Source organism: Rhea americana, unplaced genomic scaffold (assembly GCF_003343005.1).
Source record: "Rhea americana isolate MKP2758 unplaced genomic scaffold, rheAme1 scaffold_41, whole genome shotgun sequence".
NCBI lineage: Eukaryota > Metazoa > Chordata > Aves > Rheiformes > Rheidae > Rhea > Rhea americana.
In genome coordinates this window covers 1,469,264-1,488,801 of record NW_028186546.1, presented here as the reverse complement: position 1 = coordinate 1,488,801, position 19,538 = coordinate 1,469,264, and the positions used below count along the sequence as shown (strand labels likewise).

Sequence of the window (19,538 nt, the reverse complement as noted above, 5' to 3'; positions counted from 1 at the left end):
GCTGCTTGTTCTCACCCGCTTGAATGCCCCGAGCAGCCCTTGTGCCCCAGGAAAAGCATGGCTGGGGCAGGCTGTGTCYGGCAGCATCCCGCCCCTCCGCTTGGAGAGATGGACATCGATGCATGCAATGCCCTGCTCTAGTCCCACAACCCCTCAGACATCTTTGTCTCTCCCCTCCTGCCCCATGGTGTTGGCTGCTCTCTGTTGCAGTCATCACTTGAGGGTGTTTTGGTATGTCTGAACCAACAAAAAGTAGTGGTGCTTATGGGATTCCCCCAGCGCCTGGCTCACAGAGTCTTCTCCAAGCACCCCCCCAGCATGGTTTCCCAGCCGACCTGTCCCCAAATCCCATGATCTTCTCCTGGTCTTGCTGCTTTTCCTACTCACAACATAATCAGGCAAGCCACACTRTCAGATTTTAAAAGGGGCCTTTCTCCATTTTATTTTGCCTGAATAAAAATCCTTCACAGTCAGAGATGAGAGATACGTATACATATAGATTTTCATATATATATATATATGTATATATATATACACATACCTCTGTACAGATATATATATATTCACTGTAGAAAATTGCAAAGGCAGTAGCTCTTCACATCTTTATAACCCAATGGAAACATACAACAGACTAGCAGTAGAGTGTGAAACGTGGTATAAGTTTAACGAGAATTTCCTAAATGGGTACACCTTTGCTATACAAAAATCCCCAAATGTTGCATTTTATTTAGTTTTCAACCTCTTTTCTTTCAATACACTGACCAGAAGCAAAGTCAAGACAACTGTGTTTAGAAGTGACCAGTGGACAGGAGAGACACCCAACTTTACCGAGTTCTTTTTTTTTAAAATAATTGATTTTTTAAGTGTGTGTATATATATGTATATATATACACACACGCACACACATATATATAATATATTTTTTTCAAAGTCTCATTAAACGCAGTTCAGAGAACCAGCAACAGTCAATGCAGAACAAACAGTAACAGAGTCGAGTTCAGAACACTTCTGGTTTGAATTCACAGTAAGAACAGAGAGAGAGACTGAGGCTTTGAGGAACAAACAGAGGAAAGAAAGCACGAGGCCAGGATTGAATTTACAGTCGGCTAGGTCCAAAACATTGGATGAAGGGCCTAATGGAGTCCTACACGCACACACAGCCTGCAGCTCACCCAYGATCAGAGTGGCAGCAGAAGGCTCTGGCTGCTTGTCCGCAGGGTTTTTATTGCTGGTGAAATCAGACAACAGGCTTGCTCAGGGTGCCAGCTGGCCCAACTTGACACATCTCCGTCGGGAAGCTGGGTTTTGGGTGCCTATTGATCTGCTGAAGAACAGACACAGAGACAGGTGACTAAGCAATGTGCATTTATTTAGGATGAGGAAACCCTCACAACCATACTGCCTAGTGCAAGGCAAAGGCCAAGAGAGAGTCCGGACGGACACCTCTCAGCTCACAGCGTTTACTAGGTCCAAGTGAGTGCAAACGAAGACACCTTGGAGGAATCCCAGCTCTGGACTGGGCTCTGCAGGGATGCCACCGTGTGGAAAAGGACTGCATAGACATTGATCGGATGTGCAGCATTTTTGCACTGGCGGTGGAGCACTTTAGCGCTGGTGGTGGAGCTCTGCCCACGCACATTTGTTCCCTTTGGCCACTGGAAAGAAACCACCAATGTGGGAAAGGGCATCTTCTCCTCCAAAAAGGCTCCTAGGACAGCCTGACTCCCAGGCCCAACAGCAGTGCTGAAGTCTTGGTCTCCCATTGGTATCTGGCAGTCACCACTCATGGCTCTGTGAGCTCAGATACCCCTGGGGACCCAGTGGSTCCCAAGTCGATGAGCTAAAGGAGAAGACCTGTTGCAGTGACCCAGTAGCAGTCATGGGATGGGAAAAGGCAGATGGACCCCATGTCCTGGGGATCTAGCCTGATGAYGTGCTAGACATGGGCAGCTCTGGGCTCTCAGGGTGAGTGGGGATAGCCAAGCTCCAGCCGTTGGTGCTTATTTGGAGCCAGGCCTTGTGTGCCTTTCCAAAGAAGAACCCAGGGCTGGAGCTAYGAAAATCCTCAAGGGAACATATTCTTGCCTGCAGGTATCAGAGGTCAGAGCAGCCTCTTTTAAATCTTTCTAGAGAAAGATTTCTGCTTTCKTTGTGACAGAAAGCAGAGAGAAAACAGTTCTGTAAAAGAGCCTTAAAAACACAACCCTTCCTGTCAGAGGCTGTCTGCTGCTCTAGATCTGACATGATCCCCTTCGTTAGGAGAATCAGGGAGGAGGCTTATCCTGCAGACAAGTCCTACTCAGTTCTGGTTTTGCCAACAGTCACACTAGCGTAGAAAGTCCTATTGGGAAGCCAACACCTGCAAAGAGCTGGATGTGTTCCCAGTCCCTTGTAACACTAGGGGCTGGCTAGCATGGGTGCTGTGTTCCCCTGCAGACCTGGGGTATTCAGATGCTCCTTACACTCTTGTTTGCAGAGAGTGGGAGGACTGCAGAGGCCTCAGAGCTGGCAGGGCGTGTGAGTGTAATGGTTTGAAGACCCACACAGTGACTTCAAGTGATTGCAAGCCATGAGGATGTCTTCTACTAAGAARCAAGATTGCTACTGGAAGGTAAAGCAGGGCTGTTCTGGCTTACATGGGACTGACGGAGAGAAGAGGTGAGGATCAGTAGTCTAGAAAGCTCCCCTGAAGACAAGATTGGCACAAGCCACTGTCACTGGGGGCTTTGGGCTTCGGCTTCTGCTTGCTAATGGAAGTATCTGGGAGAGTRTTGGGAAAGGCTCCAGCTGCTCCTAGGATAACTGAGACTGTGATGATCTAAATGAGTCTGGAGACTCTGGAGAGCTGGGGTGGAGGAGAGGCAGGATGCATGCAATATGATGAGCGGTATCTTCAGCAAAGGAACTTGGTAAAAAGTAACCCTGGAGAGCTCTCTTTAAGCATTTGGCTAAGGGATTGGGCTAGGGTAGGTGCAAGCTGGACCTGTAGGCCGTCTGTGACAGAAGYGAGGGCTGTCACTGCACGTCACTGGGCTTTTGGAGTCTCGGCAGGAATGAACCAGGAAGGCTTAGCACGGCCATGGAGCAGAAGCACAGTAAAAGGGCATTATGTGCCTGTAGCCCAGACCACTGAGTGTCCTTCCCCAAGAGCCAGGGACAGATCTCACGCCAGCCCATGCCCAAGGCTGGGACCAGGGTGAGGAGCCTTCATGGAGCTAAGATGCGCAGAGATGCCTTCAGCATCCCAGACCAGAGAAGCAATGACCATCCTGTCTTTGCCTCAGAAGATYGTTCCCTGGGAAGGAGGGTGCTGAGGGTGCCCTGGGCAAGCTAGGGAGAGGGTATTGCAGGGGACAATTATCAGGATCGCTGGCTCTTAGGATAAACATTTTTCTGCTCAACTCTCACTGACCCAGCACAAGCCTTTGGCTAGACACTGTGGCAATGTCTCTGTTGCTAAACTAGAGAGGATAGGACCTGCTTTATGGTCCTGAAGACAACTGTAATGGCTTGGTATTTGTCCAGATAAACTCTTTTCTCCTTGAGAAAAAAGAGGAGTTGTATCCATGGTGCTTCCTGGGAACAGCTCCTGGTCCATACTTTCCCTGGGTGACACTTGGAGCTGGTTGGCACTGCCAGAGAGCGTGCAGATAATTAACCAGTCTGGATCATCAGGGACAACTGGACTCATCTAGGAACCAAGAGGAAACAGCCTGCTTTCTGTCCGGTCCTAATCAGCACAAGGAAGACCCTGCAYAGCCCTGCAGATGTTCCCAGGTGGGACCCAGGGAAGCAGCTCTCTCTATCCCCTGCCAGCTCTTATCCTCTTTCCCAGCCCACACCAGACTCAGCCCTCCAGAGATCTTTGGTCACATTGCTCACAAACTCGCTGTCCTGAGCAAGCTATAAAGTGCCACTATGATGGGCAGCATCATAGATGGGGTGGGTTAATTTTTTCCACAGGCAGAGCTCGTGGGCAGCAGGACACAAAGGGAACACTGCTGGGAGAGAGTCTTTCAGCAGGGAGCTTTGGAGTGATATGAGGCTCCCAAGACTGGGCAGAGGAGACTTGAGCCTTGAGGGGACAGTTGTGAAGGCCTGGCTCAGGATGATAGCAAGTGTCAAAGCAGGACAAAGTGACATCAGGCTGCTTTGCAGGAGATAATCCAAAGCAGATTGCCCTCCTGGGAGGTGCTGCACCCTTCAGCTGTGGCCAGCGAAAGCTCAGAGGGTGCTGAGCACCCTCTGCATAGTGCTCAGTAATCGAACATGGCATCTGCTGTTATTGTCAATCCCATTCACCAATATAGAAGCCACAGAGCTTTCTTGTCTGTTCATTTAATTGTTGTGTATACAGAACTGGGCTGTTATTTACATCCAAGTACACTTGTCTCTGTATAACGTAGCAGCAGAAGAGCAACCATTTGATTCCTATCTTGGTTAATGAGTGTGGAAACCTGGAGGTGATCTCCATCCGGCATGATGCCAGTGACAGCAGGAATGGTGCAGCCGGCTGCTGCGAGACGGCGGCAGAAGCTAAGTGGGACTGTGTGAAGCACAACAACGTGCGATGGCTGCGCTGTTCACGCCCTGGGTGAGTGCTAGCTGCTTGAAGGGAAACTGTCCCAGCTGAGTGCGCATTTTACAGCAACAGGAGCAAAATCAACCTCAAAATGATGGGGGAGCAAAGTAATCTCAAAGTGATGAGAAGGGCTGCTTACACCTTCTCCAGCAGCAGGATAACCTGCTTAGCCCAAATCCTCCTGGATGGAATGTGCTGAGTTGATAAATGTCCTGTATGTGCTCATATAATGGCCAGGTGCACATGCCAGGAGCATGACTCAGTTGCCCACACGTGCGTGACGTGCCACTGGAGATGCTCCAGGTAACCCTGTCTTTGCATTGCTGAGGTTGCTTTCCCATAGGTGTTGGGTCAGATCGACGAGCCCTGTGTGTCAGATATCCCAGAGCATCTCTAATGGCTCTAGACCTGATGTGCAGGCAACTGGGCTGAGCCTCCCATGACCACGGCCATTGACATTGACCTATGTCAAGTTATAGATAACCTGTCTTTTTCAGTGGAAACATTGATCACCTGCAGGATTTTGAGGGCAGTGCCTCGGCTTAGAGAATTACACTGAACCCCATCAGCTCCAGAGCTGGCTGAACAAAGGTGGAGGGGAGGACTGGGTTATGGTCAGACCCAAACTCTAAAAGTGAATTTTGTTGGACATAAATATTTTATCAGCTCTGCATGAGCCTCAGAGAGATGGGAAATTACTCTCCTTGGCCATTCCTAGGATATTTCATCAGAACACTAGTCTGTCACCCCTTGGTTATCTTGTTCCAAAGCAAAGACCACGAAGCCTCACTGCAAACCTAGCTTGTCGCGGGAGACCTTATCCAGCCAGTGGGTAAAAGCTGACATCAGCTAGTGCCAAAGTCTGGAAAGAGCCAAGTAAGCTCCAGTCTGGGCCAACTCTGGACACAAATAGCAGGAACCTAGGTGTCCCACCAGTGTTTTACTCCATCCCTACTTAGCAAAATGTAGTCACTTCTGAGAGACACCGGTTGCCAGGATGTGGCTGTGCAGCACTAACATATGGGAGAGGACATGATGTGGACATGATGTGGACCAGTACATATAGCTTACATATATTTGTATCTGTAAGGTTTCTACAGGTCAGACGAGTGCTTGGGGGTTTTGGGGTGAATCCTAATAGGGAGAAAAGCACCATCAGCAGCACAACTTCTTAGTAGGTATCTGCAGAGCTCTCTTTTGTCTAGGGAATAGGCACGCTTGAAGTTGCTCAGATCTAGATTAAAGCTCTAGATCAAGTTGAAGAAGGGTGCCGGTGCATTAGCAAGGAGCTCTGGTGAGAAGGCATCCCATGGACTGATGCTGGTGTCCATTGCTCTCGGTTGTTAACATAGCAGGGAATTGCGGCATACACTTCCTCAACAGCAGATCCTCAAAACTCAGCCGCTCTAGGTTCTGGAATCACTGGCTGAAACCCTGGTTCCTGCGATGCTTAGTGGAAACTCAATTGTAACGTCAGAAAGGCTGGGAGGAGCAAAGTTGGAAAAGATCCACCAGGTCATCGGACCCATCTTGTGGCAAGGGCACATGTTGTTGGTGGGTTGTTTGTTATTTGTGTGGTGGCCTCAGAAACACCCATGACAGGCAGCTGAGACTGAGCCTCTTCGCAATTTCTCTATGCTTTGTTATTTTTCCCAAGGACTGTAAAGCCCTTCACAAGCACAGCTGCCTCACAATGCTTGGGGAGGGAAGACAGTGCAAGTTTATCTCTTGGGGAAAGAGAGGCACAGAAAGCCAAGATGATACAACGCTCTGGATTTCCAGGCCTGACACTCTGGGGTGTATGACTCCACCGTGGTGAAATGGAGGGAGAGCTAAGATTTGCCAAGGGTAAGTGTGCACAGTGCACATGTGTGTCTGAGGTGCCTGACTCAGACTGCAGCCCATGAAATGCCAGAACAAAGAGAGGATGGGGACTGGGGTCCTGCCTTGACTCTGGCGGGATGTGGCAGTGGTATACCAGCGAACCCGCTTGCCCTTCCCACTTCTGCCCTTGGCCTGTCAAAGTCTGCTGCTGGGTGGCACCAGCATAGAGCAGCGCTTCTTCCTGAGTGGGGTGCACAGGCATCAGTCATCCAAGTGCTGATGCACTACAGGATTTGTAGTAGGACCCGTCTTCACCCCCTTCAGGAACTGGACCTGACATAGTCCCACTTCTTGTGACTGGTTGCCAGAGAGTGCCTTAACTCTTAGCTGCCCTGGTGTATGCATTATTCTTCCAACTCCAAAGACACAACCAGAAGTGGTGGTAAAAGCTAAGTGCCCTCAACTCAGGTCTTGAAATGCCCCGATCTTATCAAACATCTCAATTTTCTGCAGCTCCAGGAACCGCTGCTATTCACCAACAGTGCCCGCAGCAGGTCCTGGCCAGTAATACTGTGTGTTGACCTTGGCTGGAGGTTGATGGGACAAACTGAGGGCTCTTTTCTCCTCCTCAGCCTCTTTGCTCAGTCTGGAGCTCACCACAACGCTCCAGACTTTTGATCCCAACTTGAAGGTAAAGACCTGGTCATGGAGCGGAAGGAGCTCTGGAGGGGAGAAACAGAAAGYGAGTAGCTTCAGGGCTTTTGTTTGGAAGGTTTTCTGCCACTCAAAGTCCTGAGGTTCTTCCTTGAGTCTCAGATGAATCATGATCTGGGTAAACTCCCCCTGGAGTCACCTCGCATGGACAGCCCAAGAATGTGAGTCCTAGCTTTGTTCTTCTAGCTGCTCCCTAGGGCAAATGCTCCCTAGGGATCGTTTGCACTGATCCTTTGGTTACTGCTTAGACAGTGCAAGTCGCATTTTACAGCACTTTTCACATTTTATTGCGGCTCATTTTAAAGAGGTATCCATGAAAGGTAGAACCAGGTCCACTTTACCCACCTTTTAAAGCTGCAGGCTGTTTTTTGATACATGCATCATTCTCAGTGACTGTGCATATAGGTTTTGGTTATTCAGCCAGGAGCACAAGCACTTGCAAGCTTTTAAGCATTGTCCCATGTTACAACTGCTCAGGGCTAGCAGTTAAATATTTTCCTAAACTGTGCCTGCATTTTCTCTTTCCCTGAAATATATCATACCACATGAGATTGCTAAGGGCCCTATTCTGAACAGCTGTGCAGAAGGCCAGCACTTGCCTGCCAGCCTCATTGCTATCTAGCTGAGATGCTGATATGTGCTCACTGCAACTCCTGAGTGAGGCTCAGATGCCTTTTTGTAAGCAGACCCTGGACAGAGAAAAACGCACTGAAGCATCACTATTTTGAAAATGGGATGGCACAATTGCCACCTACCCGCTAACTGTAAAATTGCTGAAGCTTCAGGTTGCATAAACATCCCACAGGTCTGGATGGTTCCCCAAGCCTTGATTCCACTGACTCTGCAGGCTTGCTCAAGAGCAAGAGGGCTCTTGAGAAGGCGAACTAGCTTGGATTTCTAGGACTTTCTTCTTCCTGTAGCCAACTTGAATATATAGGAAGAATAGTGAGATCAAGGCAGAGGAGGGAGGGCATTTCTGYTCCCAGGTTGGTCAGAACCAAGGATGGGAGTGGAAATGAAGAAGGAAACCACAACAAAAAGAAAAYGCAGCATATATCAAGCTTTGCTGAGCCTCAAAAGAGGCTCCTGCTGGGCAACTGTTCCTAGTTGACTTATGTTACCAGGACAGGCTCACCCTGTTCCTCAAGGATGTCCTAACCTCTTGCAACCATGGTAGCCATAGGCTGGCAAAAGGGAGTCATCTGGTAGAGATATGTCTGGTTTCACTGAAATCAGTGGCCARCCTCCCACCGACTTCACTAAGACCACTGTCTAGACAGGATACTTGATGCAGAACAGTGAATTTGCTCACGATCCCTAGAGCTTTGCTCCATTAGCCAATGTGGCTAAAAATGCCCTGAAAAAACCYGCCACTTTGAACTGTTTTGCTGCACATAATGCTTGGAAAACCAAAGAAACCAAATACAACCCTCCAAAACAACCAACCAAAGAGGGATGAATTGTTGGGAGAGGGGATGGCAGCCTCTAGTGAAGTAACAGTCACGGCAGATTACAAAAGAGCCTATTGACTCTCACCAGCTGTACTAGGAAAAAAAACCAAAAGAGATGTTGCATTATTGATAGAAAAACAACGCACATCCACAGTTATTTTACCTACAGAGCACAGAAGAATAGAGTAGGGGTGACGGAGCTTGGTGTGAGCAGACTCACACCTCTCCTATGGTAGCATATTATCCTTCGGAAGATCACTGGCTTGAGTAGGTAGTACATGCACAGCAATAAAAAAATTACTTGTATTGTCTTGGTCCCACCTCAGATCTCGGTGGACTCTATTCGCTCAAGTCTGGAGGGAGTCCATGGTTTTTTCTCCTCGGTGTGTGGGGGACTAGTGGCCTTTGTGTTCATCTCGTTCACCTTGTGCTCCAGGAGCTGGTTCTTCTGGTACATCTCCACGTAATTCAGCTGCAGCTGCTTCTGGTACTTGATGACTTTCTCCTTCTCTTCTTGCCACGTGCGCCGCTCTTCTTCAAAGTCCATCACCTGCTGTTCCCGCTGCTGCCGCTCCAGCTTCAGCTCTGTCTGGAGCCGCTCCACCTCCTTCCGCAGTGTGTTAACGCTGTCCTCACTCTGCCGCTGCATCTTGGCTTCGTCACTCTCACAAGCCAGAGGGTCCCGCAGTTTCTCGGTCAGGTCCCCGCTGAAAGACCCTGAAGATCCTATGCTGGCAAGTGTCCGCTTCAGGCCAGAGACCTCCAGCTCACAGTGGTTCAGTTTTTCTCTCAGCACCTGGACCTCGCTCATCTTCCGCTGTAGCTCACTTTCGCAGATCTCCAGGTTGACGCTCTTGGAACTGTAAGAGTCCTTCAAGGTGAGGATTTGCTCTTCCTTCTCTCGCAGGAAGTTCTTACCTTCCTTGAGCTGTGACCGCAGCCCCACAATCTCATTCAGCTTCTGGGAGACATCTGCTTGGGAATCCTTCAGCTGCTGCTTCAGCAGAGAGATTTCACCCGCCTTCTGGCACACCTGTGAGGGCCAAGGGGAGAGCATGCATGAGGTAACAGAGGGGATGGCCAGGCTGTGGAGCAAAGCTGATCAAGTACTGAGCTGCAGCCCTTGTGGGGACCCAAACCATGCCAAAGACCCAGAGGTTGTCCTCGCATTTCTGTGGTGTTTATTCCTGTCTCTCAGGGACCTGATGCTGTTCCCAGCTGAAGTTAACTGAATAGCTAAGCTAAGCACTCTGGTCCTCACTGGTGGTGAGCTCACACCAGTCTTCTCTCCTAGCATTCATCTTACRCACCTAACCACAAGACTACTGTGCCCAACCCAAAGCCTCTGCTCTCAGTGAGAGTTTACCCACCAACCTTGAYGGCATCTGGACCTTGAACATGTCTGAGACAGAAACATTGGAGGCCCAGAGAGTGCATGGGCTCTCCCTAAGCGCTAGGAGTGTAAGACAAGATGTAGAGAGTCAGTATTGCTTACTTGTGGTATGATGCTTTCCTTCCCAAAGTCTCCTAAAGAACCTTATTAACTACATTTTAGGATTCACATCATTCACTGATCTGGGGGCAGTTCAGGGACTGACAGCTGTTTCCTTTAGGGCAGGGCATGAAGAGTGACAACTCCTCTGCTAGGGACCAAGAACAAACATGCAACCCACCCTTGCTGGAATGTGACTACCATGCGCTGTCCTTGGGCAGTGAGGTCCCTGTAGTTTCAGGTTTCATCCTAAGTGACTCAAGACTTGCCCCCATGGTAGGGTGCACAAGTTATGGGCAGACACTCTGTAGAAGTATCTTTGCTGCAGSATGTGTATGCATTAGGTAGGCACCACAATTCAGTACAACACTCCTCTGGTCCTGCTTAGTCCAGCAAAGGTGGCAGTCACTTGAACAGTTGAAGGTATTGGAAGGGAATGATAGAAATGGCCAAACCTTAATTCTCCCATGGACTATGGGGTTTTCAGGACATCATTGGCAGATCTGACCTGACTGCCACATATCGTTGCAGTGACAAACAGTCCTTATCTATGCTGGTAGGAATCTGGGCTGGGAAAAAGAAAGGATGGACATAATTAAAAGTAGACTTGGTAGCTACCTCCAGGCTGGGGTCTCCTGTCCTTCTGAAGCTCCTGTCTCTTGTCATGAATGAAATACTTGGCCTTTCTTCCCTTCTGGGAGTGTCTGCAAGGTCCATTGCTGTTCTGGTCTGGTTGGGTCAATGCTTCCCAGACAGTACCTCTTCTTTACTGCCTTCATTTCAACCTCCACCATCCTCTGCTATAGAAGACCTGCCTGTTGCATAGTGTGGAGGAAGACCTTGAAGCTCAGGATGGTTTGGTGCTCACTATGAACAGCTGAAGAGCTAGGAGGTATACATATAGTCATGTCCTACAGACACCAGCTTTCCCTGGAGCTGACGGTTGTGGCTGTTTCCTGTGCAGAAACCTAACTCTTTGAGTAGCCAGATCCACATCAGAGCCTGTCTGTACCAGACACAGAACTACATCGCACTGGTTTAACTATAGTTTCAGCAATGTAGTTACTGCCTACTTAAAACTTACAATCCTATTCTTGTGGATTCACTAAATGAGTCTGAAAGTGCTTTCTGAGTGCTAGCTTTTCCCAAAAGGCAGAGAGATGCATGATGAAGAACAGCTTGGATAGGAGTCAGCTTACAGATTAAAACATTTAAATTTAGGCATCTACTTGTGAGCTGGGCGGTTGAGATCCCACTGCTGCTTGCAGTAATCTAGGCAGTACAATCCATGGAGCCTGGAGAGTGGCTCAGTCAACAACTACAGGTGTCTGCAAATTTTAGGTTTCTTGATCCACAGGCTGAATCCCACCTCTTTGCATCGATATCACTGTGTTAGCTGCTACTGGCTGAACTGTAGCAGTGAAGCAGATAATCAAAACTTCATCTGCTGTTTTACCAGTGCAGTATCGGGGAACTTGCCAGATTTAACTTGCTGGAAGACAAATAAGATCTGGGCAGAGCAGCTGGCCAAAAGAGGAAGGCGGGACAATGCAGCATGCTTTTTCTGGGATGTAACTTGCAGAGATTTAACAGCAAGCCACTAATAAGCTCTGCTGAACATCTGCAAATAGCACATTACAGAGTCTAATTAAGCCCAGCTTCATTGGCTTTCCATCAGGATTAGCAAAACAAGGTCTTCTTGATTCTAGAACTACTTTTAGCTTGTGCACTCTTAAAAAATTTGAAGTTTCTAGCCAAAGTGTAGGATTAAAATTCCTCACATGATCAAGCTGAAAAAATGTTAGTGCTGGCTATACAAACAGTGTTTGATAGAATGGTCTAAAAATAGAAATGGAAGAAAAATGTAAGACTCAAGAGGAGAACCAGCAGGAGGAATTTGACTTTCAGTCTTTAAGGAGAGATAAACTTATTAGCAACTGAAAACAATGGGTTATAATAGAAAGTATGAGGTAAACTTGGCTATCAGTATCATTCTTAGCTCTCTTGTTTTATATCTTAATGAAAAAAAAAATGAAAAGTAGGTTTCAGGGTTGCCCAAATGCAGATGTTACAAAAAAATTAATTAAAATAGACTTAAACTCAATTTTGGTAGGCACAAATGTCTGTGTGGAAAGGTCTGCATTCACTGAAACTGGATTCAAATGCTATTCTTTGAAGTGACCTAACAGTGAACCATAATTATTAACCAGCACAAGGATGTACACACAACAAGTTGCACTCATTCTTATTTAGTTTAATTGAAAACTACAGATTTGAGGCTCAGACAAATAAGTGGGTGACTACAGTGTCATTTGTAACTTGGAAGCCACTGACGCACAGTCTCTATCTGTGGGGAGCTCTTAAGACAAATATGAGATACTTTGATCTACCTGAGCCCTCAGTGAGAAACTCACTCCAGAGTACAACCTCTGAAGAGAAAAATCAAGAGAACCCAGGGACTCTGCTTTAGCCAAAATGCAGAAGTTTTGTCACCTCTGGAGCCCACACAGTAATTAATTCATGTCCAGATTGTTAATTTGTCTGGAAAATCTCTCCCCCTCCATCTGCTTTCCCCCTTGTTTTTTTATTGGTGAGCTGACCTATCGGTTTGCAAACAGTAAAATAAGATATCTTACCGCTGTGGTCTGTATCCCGAACCTCGATCTAGCAAGGCACATAAGCATAGGCTGAGCTTTAGGCTCTCAAACAGAGCTAGGGAAGTTGGTGTTCAAACTCATTGCTAGCTCCTAGACCCAAACTGTCCAGTGAAATCCCCAGACCTAGATACAACCCTTGGTTATTACAATGACGCGCTTACCTCCCACTTAGTCTCTTCAATCTTTGGGAGAAACTCAGCCTGCTCCTTCTTGAAAGCCACAAATTTCTTCTCCAGTTCCTCTCGCTGCTGGAGGAGTTGCCCCATATCATCTTGGAGTTTTTTTTTTTCTTGCTGGAGCTTGAAGATTTGGAGCTGCAAGGCCTGCTGAGCCCGTTGGGCCTTTTTGGAAACCTGCTGCAATTTGTTGGCATAGTTTTGCCTCAGGTCCTCCATTTCCCGCTCCCAGATCTTCTGCTTCTCCTCGAACACTTGGAAGATGGCTGCCTCGCTTTTGTCCAAGTTCCTTCGCATCTGGAGGACCTCTTGTTCCTTCTCCCACAGCCGGTCTTCCAGGTCTTGGATGATGTCATCCGTTGAAGGCGAGTGGAAAGGCATTGTTTCGTTGAGATGGTTCAGTCTGTTGAACGAAGAAGTGCTCTTGCTCGAAGACCGGCCACTATCTGAGGTAGATATCCCGTTATATCCCACGATGTTCTTATCCACATAGGTTGTTCCGATGCGGTTGATGTGGCTTGTTGAGGCGCTCATTGGACCCACATGTTGGCTATAGCCTGTCCCATATGTGGGCAGGCTTGTTAACGAGTTACGGCCTGAATCTGAAAGGCCTCCCACTTGGTTTGTAGTCCTGTTAAGGCTGGTCTTGTCGAGTCCACTTTTGGGTGCGGACGGGCTATTGCTGTTGGCATGGTTCAAGCTCTTTCTGTTCTCTGTCACCCCGTTGCTCTGCGGCGGGCAGAGATTCTGCATGGAATGGAAGTTTTTAGGAACTACTGGTTTAAAGGCTGAGGGTCTAACTAAGGGCTCATTGCTCTGCAAAAGGAAAAAGGACCACACATCAAACATTGCAGGAAGTAACAACACACAAAAGAGAGACATCAGCACAGGCTGGAGCTGGTGGAGCTAAGCCATCTTTTGCTAGCTTCATATTTTTCAGCCTTAGTAGGCCTTGCACTAATTGGGTTTTAACATGGGGAACATGTGAGGAGTTGGTCAYTCACAGGACAATGCTTTTATCTTCCCTCACCGCAACCGAAAAATATCTTGTCCCACACCAAATCTGCATGATTTTCCCCTGGAATTCTTCTTGGGTCTTGTAGTGCCCTCTGAAGATGGAGAGCTGCCACCGGCCTGCCAGACTTGGCCCAACAGTTCTTTTATTTTGGCAGATTGAGAGTGAGAGTGAGAGTGTGAGAGTGAGARTGTGTTGCAGTGAGAGTGTGTTTCCCTGTTGCTGAAAACTAAAGGAAGCCTTTGAATTAGCAGCYRATCTGCTCTAGGAGCAATACATTTCCCTCCTGTCAGCAGTCCCCTCTCCCCTATGTGAACATCATGTCCTGCTTATGGTCATACAGGAATACACAGGACCTTTGAGGCCTGGCCATTGCTGACCCAAGTACAGCAATAGTGGCCAAGTAACACGGTGAAACTGCTCTCTGAACATCTGTGATTCCTGCAGCCATGAGCRGTGCTCGGGGGAGAAGGGACTGCAGCTCTGAAGGATGTAGAAAAAGAATTTAACACTTGTATAGACTTTTACATTCCTTTGCCAGTGAATGCACCCGAAAAGCAAAATTTTCTTCAAAATGGRATTGATTCTCCTGTGTTGCAGGTTAGTCTTCAGGTAAAAATTAACACAAAGGAAGCACCCTTGTATTGGCAAARTTTGCAAAAGCCTTTTGGGAGAAGCAGTTAGAACAAGCCCTGGAGAGCAGGCAATGTTAGAGACCAAAACCCTGATGTCTGGCATGTGGATTTGAGATGGACTGCTAGGGGCTGGTGGAAGGTCGCAGATTAATGGCGTAGGAGACAAGGCTACTGAACACGCAGAAATTGTGCAGCGCAAGGCAGGAGACCTGACAGCTTCCGCAGGGCACAAGTTATGGAAGTTACTGGAGCAGATCAGCACACTATATAAAACACCTCTGACTCTGGGGTAGTTTATTGTGTCTGAGGCTCTGCTCTGCTCAACCTGGGAGAGATTCTTCCCCTGAGGCTGATATGAGCAGTGAGGACTGTGCTTGGGTGAGCAATAATGTTGATACGGGTAGTTTTGAAACCTTGGCAACTTGTCACTTACAAGTGGCTCTAGGACTTTGATCAGATACTGCACCATTGCCATTGGCAAGTAGTACCTTCTAGTGGCAGTGGGTCATCGGAGATAAGTGGCCCGTAAGAAAGAGTGTGACCCAGACACTGGACCTACTGAAACAAGAGCTGACTTCAGCTCTCTCCCTTAGCAATAGTGAAGGTGGGTACAGCATCTCAACTAGGTCGGAATAGCTGATGGCTTCAATGTGGTCTTAAATGAGCTGGAAACTTAGCAGTGAAAGGCTTGTTATCGATCTCGGGTTCCTCAAGAACTAGCAGTCCCCTTTGCTCAGTCCCCTGGAAGTAAYAATTACATTACCTGTGTATGAGAATTACATTGTCTATGTAGTAAGAATTACACTGCCAGGATTACACCATGCTCAAAGCTTCTTGATCTGTATTTTTAGAGACATGGACTACATGCAGTAAGGATTCTCACCTGGTCTAGTTTGCCAGAGATTGGCAATATCTTTGGTGGGTTACTGGGCTCTCGGTATTGGGGAGGAGGTGGCATGTTTTTCTCATTGTTGGTGGTCACATTCCCACACATGTCCATCTTCACCTTCTCACACTTGCGCAGGTCACCGTTGATGTAGAGGGAGTTGGAGACCTTTTCTGACTTGTATGTCTTCTCCTCACCAGAGTAGCGGTTGGAGATCTCCCGTGTGGAGTATACATTGCGAGATCCCTCTGTCTCCCGGCCGCTGCTCTGCGTCCGGGTCCCCACGCTTTTCATGGCGAACTCCTGGTCATTGGCAACTCCGCTTCCCACACTCCCCATGGTGCTCTGGGAGGTGGGTTGGGAAGGCCGGGGAGCAAAAGTATGGAAATTATCCTGACTGGGGTACGTTGGATCACTACGAACTGGCAGCGTCTCTAGCGTGGCCATGGCAGCTCAGAGATGAGGTGGAGGCACAGGTCAGTGGCACTGAGAGAGGGAAGAAAAATAAAGGACTGTTAAAAAGACGCTCTTATCTACCATAACCCTTTGCAGATTGTCATCTGCAGAAATTTACTCTGGGYTGGGTGATGCCAGAGTAGGAACTGTCCCATCTTGGCGTGCAGTATGGAGCAGATGATGAGACTGCTGTTCATGGAAGGGGAACCGGCTGGGAACCACTGGCTCTGCTCCTCCTSTTTGTCCTACTTTGACCCCCCTCCAAACTGCTTGGAGGAGCAGTGTGCTCCTGGGAGGAGCCCCCAAATCCCTCTCATTGCTGTGCAAAAGAGCTGCTGTTAAGCCTCTTGGTCCAAGGGTTGAGTTGTCCCCACGGAGAGGGTTATGTGGATTTTAGCAAGCACAGCTCTTCAGGATTGRCTGGACACAACCATTTGCTTGAATTATTTATTAAAATTGCTCACAGTCTGAGTCTGAATTATTTCTGTCACTGCTTCCAGGTTTAAATGACCTTGTATGGCTGGACAATAGAGGGTTTCCATCCATGGGCTTGGGCAATATTGCTCCCTACAGCACGTCCTTTAGATTCAATGGCAAGGCCGGCAGGAAAAGGACATGGGAAGGCATTTCTGTGGGTTTTTCCTTCATAGAGGGGGTTATGAAGTCAGCCCTCCCACAAGTAAAACAGAAGAKCTGGTTTTATTTCTCTGGAGAGCTAGCTTAGGCCTAGAGCTTGACTCCGATGCAGTATCTCCTGGGGTCTTCCTATCTGCAATAATAATGAAATGGGGGAAAAAAAGGTTAAAACAGGGTCTGTGCTGCTTGACTCTGCTTTTATTAAATTGCATTTCTGGAGGTTTCTGCCAAGTGCACTGCCTGTAGCTGCCTCCCTTTTCCAGAGTCCTAATCTGCAGTTAAAAGAATGCCCTGAGATGTGGCCTGAATGAGGGGCAGGCGGACTCACGCTTTGCCAAAGGGACAGGCCATTGAGCTGTTACCCGTAGCAAGCTTCAGAGCCCCTCTGGTGAAAAGCAGGGTGTGGAGTTGGTCACAGAGGGAAAAAGTGATTTAAGGATATGCTCTGATGGATGCAGAAGATGGGATGCAGGTGGGAGGGAGAGAAAGCAGACAGCTCTAGCTGAACTGGGAAGGAGCCTCCATGATTTGAGACATTTTATGCCAGAGGTGTCCCAGCATGCGATAATGAGGCAGCTGTGATGGAGAGATGGACATGCCTAAATGGACATCCAAAATGCATTCAGCACTGGYCACCCACTATCCCCTGTCCAGCTCTTTGCACCCCTCCAACACTGCAATCAGGGATACTGCAAGAGACAGCAGAACTGTCTCACTGTACCCTCTCTGCCCTGCTGGGTACAAAGCAGGTTAGGTGATGGAGAGTGACCAGCCTCCCCTGCACATGGTGTGCAATTAAGCACCACATCACTGTGCCCCGCTGAGCCTGAAGGGTCTCCAGCTGTAATGAGCTCCCAGCCCTCTTGCCTCCTCTCTGCCCRGATGAAAGGGGCAGGCACAAAGCATGTGCCAAGGAACAGTGGCTGCCAGCTGCTGTTGCCACCTTGCCTGTGTGTCACTCAGCCAGAAAGCAACCAAGTGGCTCTCTGCCATGTCCAATAATCYGGGGAAGGAGTTTTTCCTTGGGACTTGTCCCACTGAACCACCAAGAATATTAGGTAATGAGCGTTGGGTGGACATTTGGTAGTCAGTGCTAATGCTCTTCCTGGAAGGCTGTGCCTCTGTCTCCCAACAGAGATGTCTCCATGTCACTCACTGATTATGGCCCAAAGGCTGAGCAGCAAATGAAAATCACATGAGCACTCAGTGCACCTCACAGTACGGCATGGGGACCGACCAGGATCAAGTCCAATCAAAAGGATCAAGGATCAAAAATATACATTTTTATTAGTAATACGTAAGAAAACCTCCATCAGTGGAGACAAACATCCAAGTATGGTTACACACCTGGTGAGAACATGCTCACCAGACATTTGCTGTGCTGAGTGAGTCAGGACCAACCGTGCAATATTTGGACATAACTTCCAATGCACTGAGGAGGACTCAAAGGATCACGGCCCATTTACACCTTAATGGCACTCTCCAAAAGACATCTCGTGGGTACACAACAACTAGAGATAAATCTAACTGCATGCTAGCTTCATGGGGACTTGGTTGGATTATTAAGCCAAAGAGCAGCGCAGATGGATGTAGACTGCCTGTCTGAAGCCAAACTCAATCCACAATGCTTGAGGATTTTTTTAATCATGGGAAGATTTTTTGTTCTGCTCATTACYGGAGTTTTTAGGAATAACCTGCCTTTCAGTGATTTGGGGATTTTTATAGGCTGTGTCTCTTTTATAGGACACCAGCTACCACGAAGTGGAGTGCTGAGAGATCTCAGCTTTGAGCAGGGGGAAGGCTGTGGCAGTGTTTGCCTCTGCACCCAGTCCTCCCAGGCCCCGTACAGCTGACAAAGGCAAAATCCAGTTTACTTTTTCCTCAGCTTGGTAAATTCCATAGTGACATTTACACTGACTTTCTAAAGGCAGGATGAGGTAACCGGAAAACTTGATCCTCCTTTAAAATAAGACCAACAACAACATGCAATGTGAGCTAGACAGSACAAATGTCCTTAGTTGGGCGAGAACGGCAACCTGGGCAGAGTCATGGAAATGCCCTCCAGGCCACCTCACAGGAGGGTACCTTCCCAGCCCCATGACTTCTCCTGCCGTTGACATCAATAGTCTTCCCTGATGGAGCATCACAGCCTTTCTCTGCACTCTGGGACCCCCAGGCTTCCAGGTGGTAGTTTCTGCATCATGGACACATCTGCCTAGAGACATCTCCCAGGTATCCCGGAGGTTCAGCTGACATTCCCATTTAAGGTCAGTGACCTGAAAGCGGGTGCTTTGACTGCTTTCTGCTGATGTGGGATCAAAGCTGCAGGAGCAGTCCCTGAAAATGGACCTTTTTGCATATTTTTTTTTTCTTTTAATTGGGAAACATCCAAGAAAATATTCTGAAAAACTGGTTATTAGCTTATTTTGACTGTAAAGGCAGGATCTGATAAACAGAACATAAGGACAAGCATTTCAAATATGTTTTTAAAGAAATTCCAGAAGTGCCAGCATATCCTTGACAGTATAGCTGCCAAATAGGGCTATTTTTCAAGAATAATAGTTCTTGATTTTGTATCTTTTGGCCAACTCTAATTTTTGGTCAGATTGTACCTAAATCATTCCTTAGGTGAAATTAAGGGTTGAGCAAGGCTGAGGTAAGAAATACTGCTGCCAGGCTCTGGCACTGAGCTTGAAGATGRGTTTCGCTCTTTCCAGGTTCAGAGGAATACATGATAAAAACTTTCCTGAGACATTTCTCCTCCTTAAATCTCATAACCAGCTCCCACCCAAGGGAACACTAACCAAAATTGAGTTCACAGGTGATTCTCTATAAGAKAAACAAAGATGCTGAGTGTAAAACTTCTGTTTGGGCTGTGGATCAATGTCTCAATGCCTGATTTCTCCTTTCGGTCCCCAATAGCCTCCCYCTACTTTGCTGTTAATCACCACGGAGGGGATGTTAGTCTTCATTATAAATATTTGCTGCGGAAGTGAAGCTTTAGCAAGGCTTTT

General features: G+C 47.8%; 1 protein-coding gene across 2 annotated transcripts in view; it reads right to left on the bottom strand.

Annotated features, from left to right (window-relative positions):
* Positions 1-1,350: 1,350 nt before the first annotated feature.
* The window catches only part of LZTS3 (leucine zipper tumor suppressor family member 3), a 61,083-nt gene continuing 42,895 nt past the window's right edge, over positions 1,351-19,538 (bottom strand). Inside the window, exons 2-4 of one of the 2 annotated variants that reach the window (XM_085314652.1) lie at positions 15,430-15,918; positions 12,882-13,712; positions 1,351-9,604 (exon numbers count right to left, since the gene is read on the bottom strand). In XM_085314652.1, coding sequence (XP_085170778.1) covers positions 8,894-9,604; positions 12,882-13,712; positions 15,430-15,879 — 1,992 coding nt within the window. In that variant the 5' untranslated portion in view covers positions 15,880-15,918 and the 3' untranslated portion in view covers positions 1,351-8,893. The remainder of the gene's footprint in view (positions 9,605-12,881; positions 13,713-15,429; positions 15,919-19,538) is intronic. The other variant, XM_085314653.1, reaches the window with a different exon arrangement.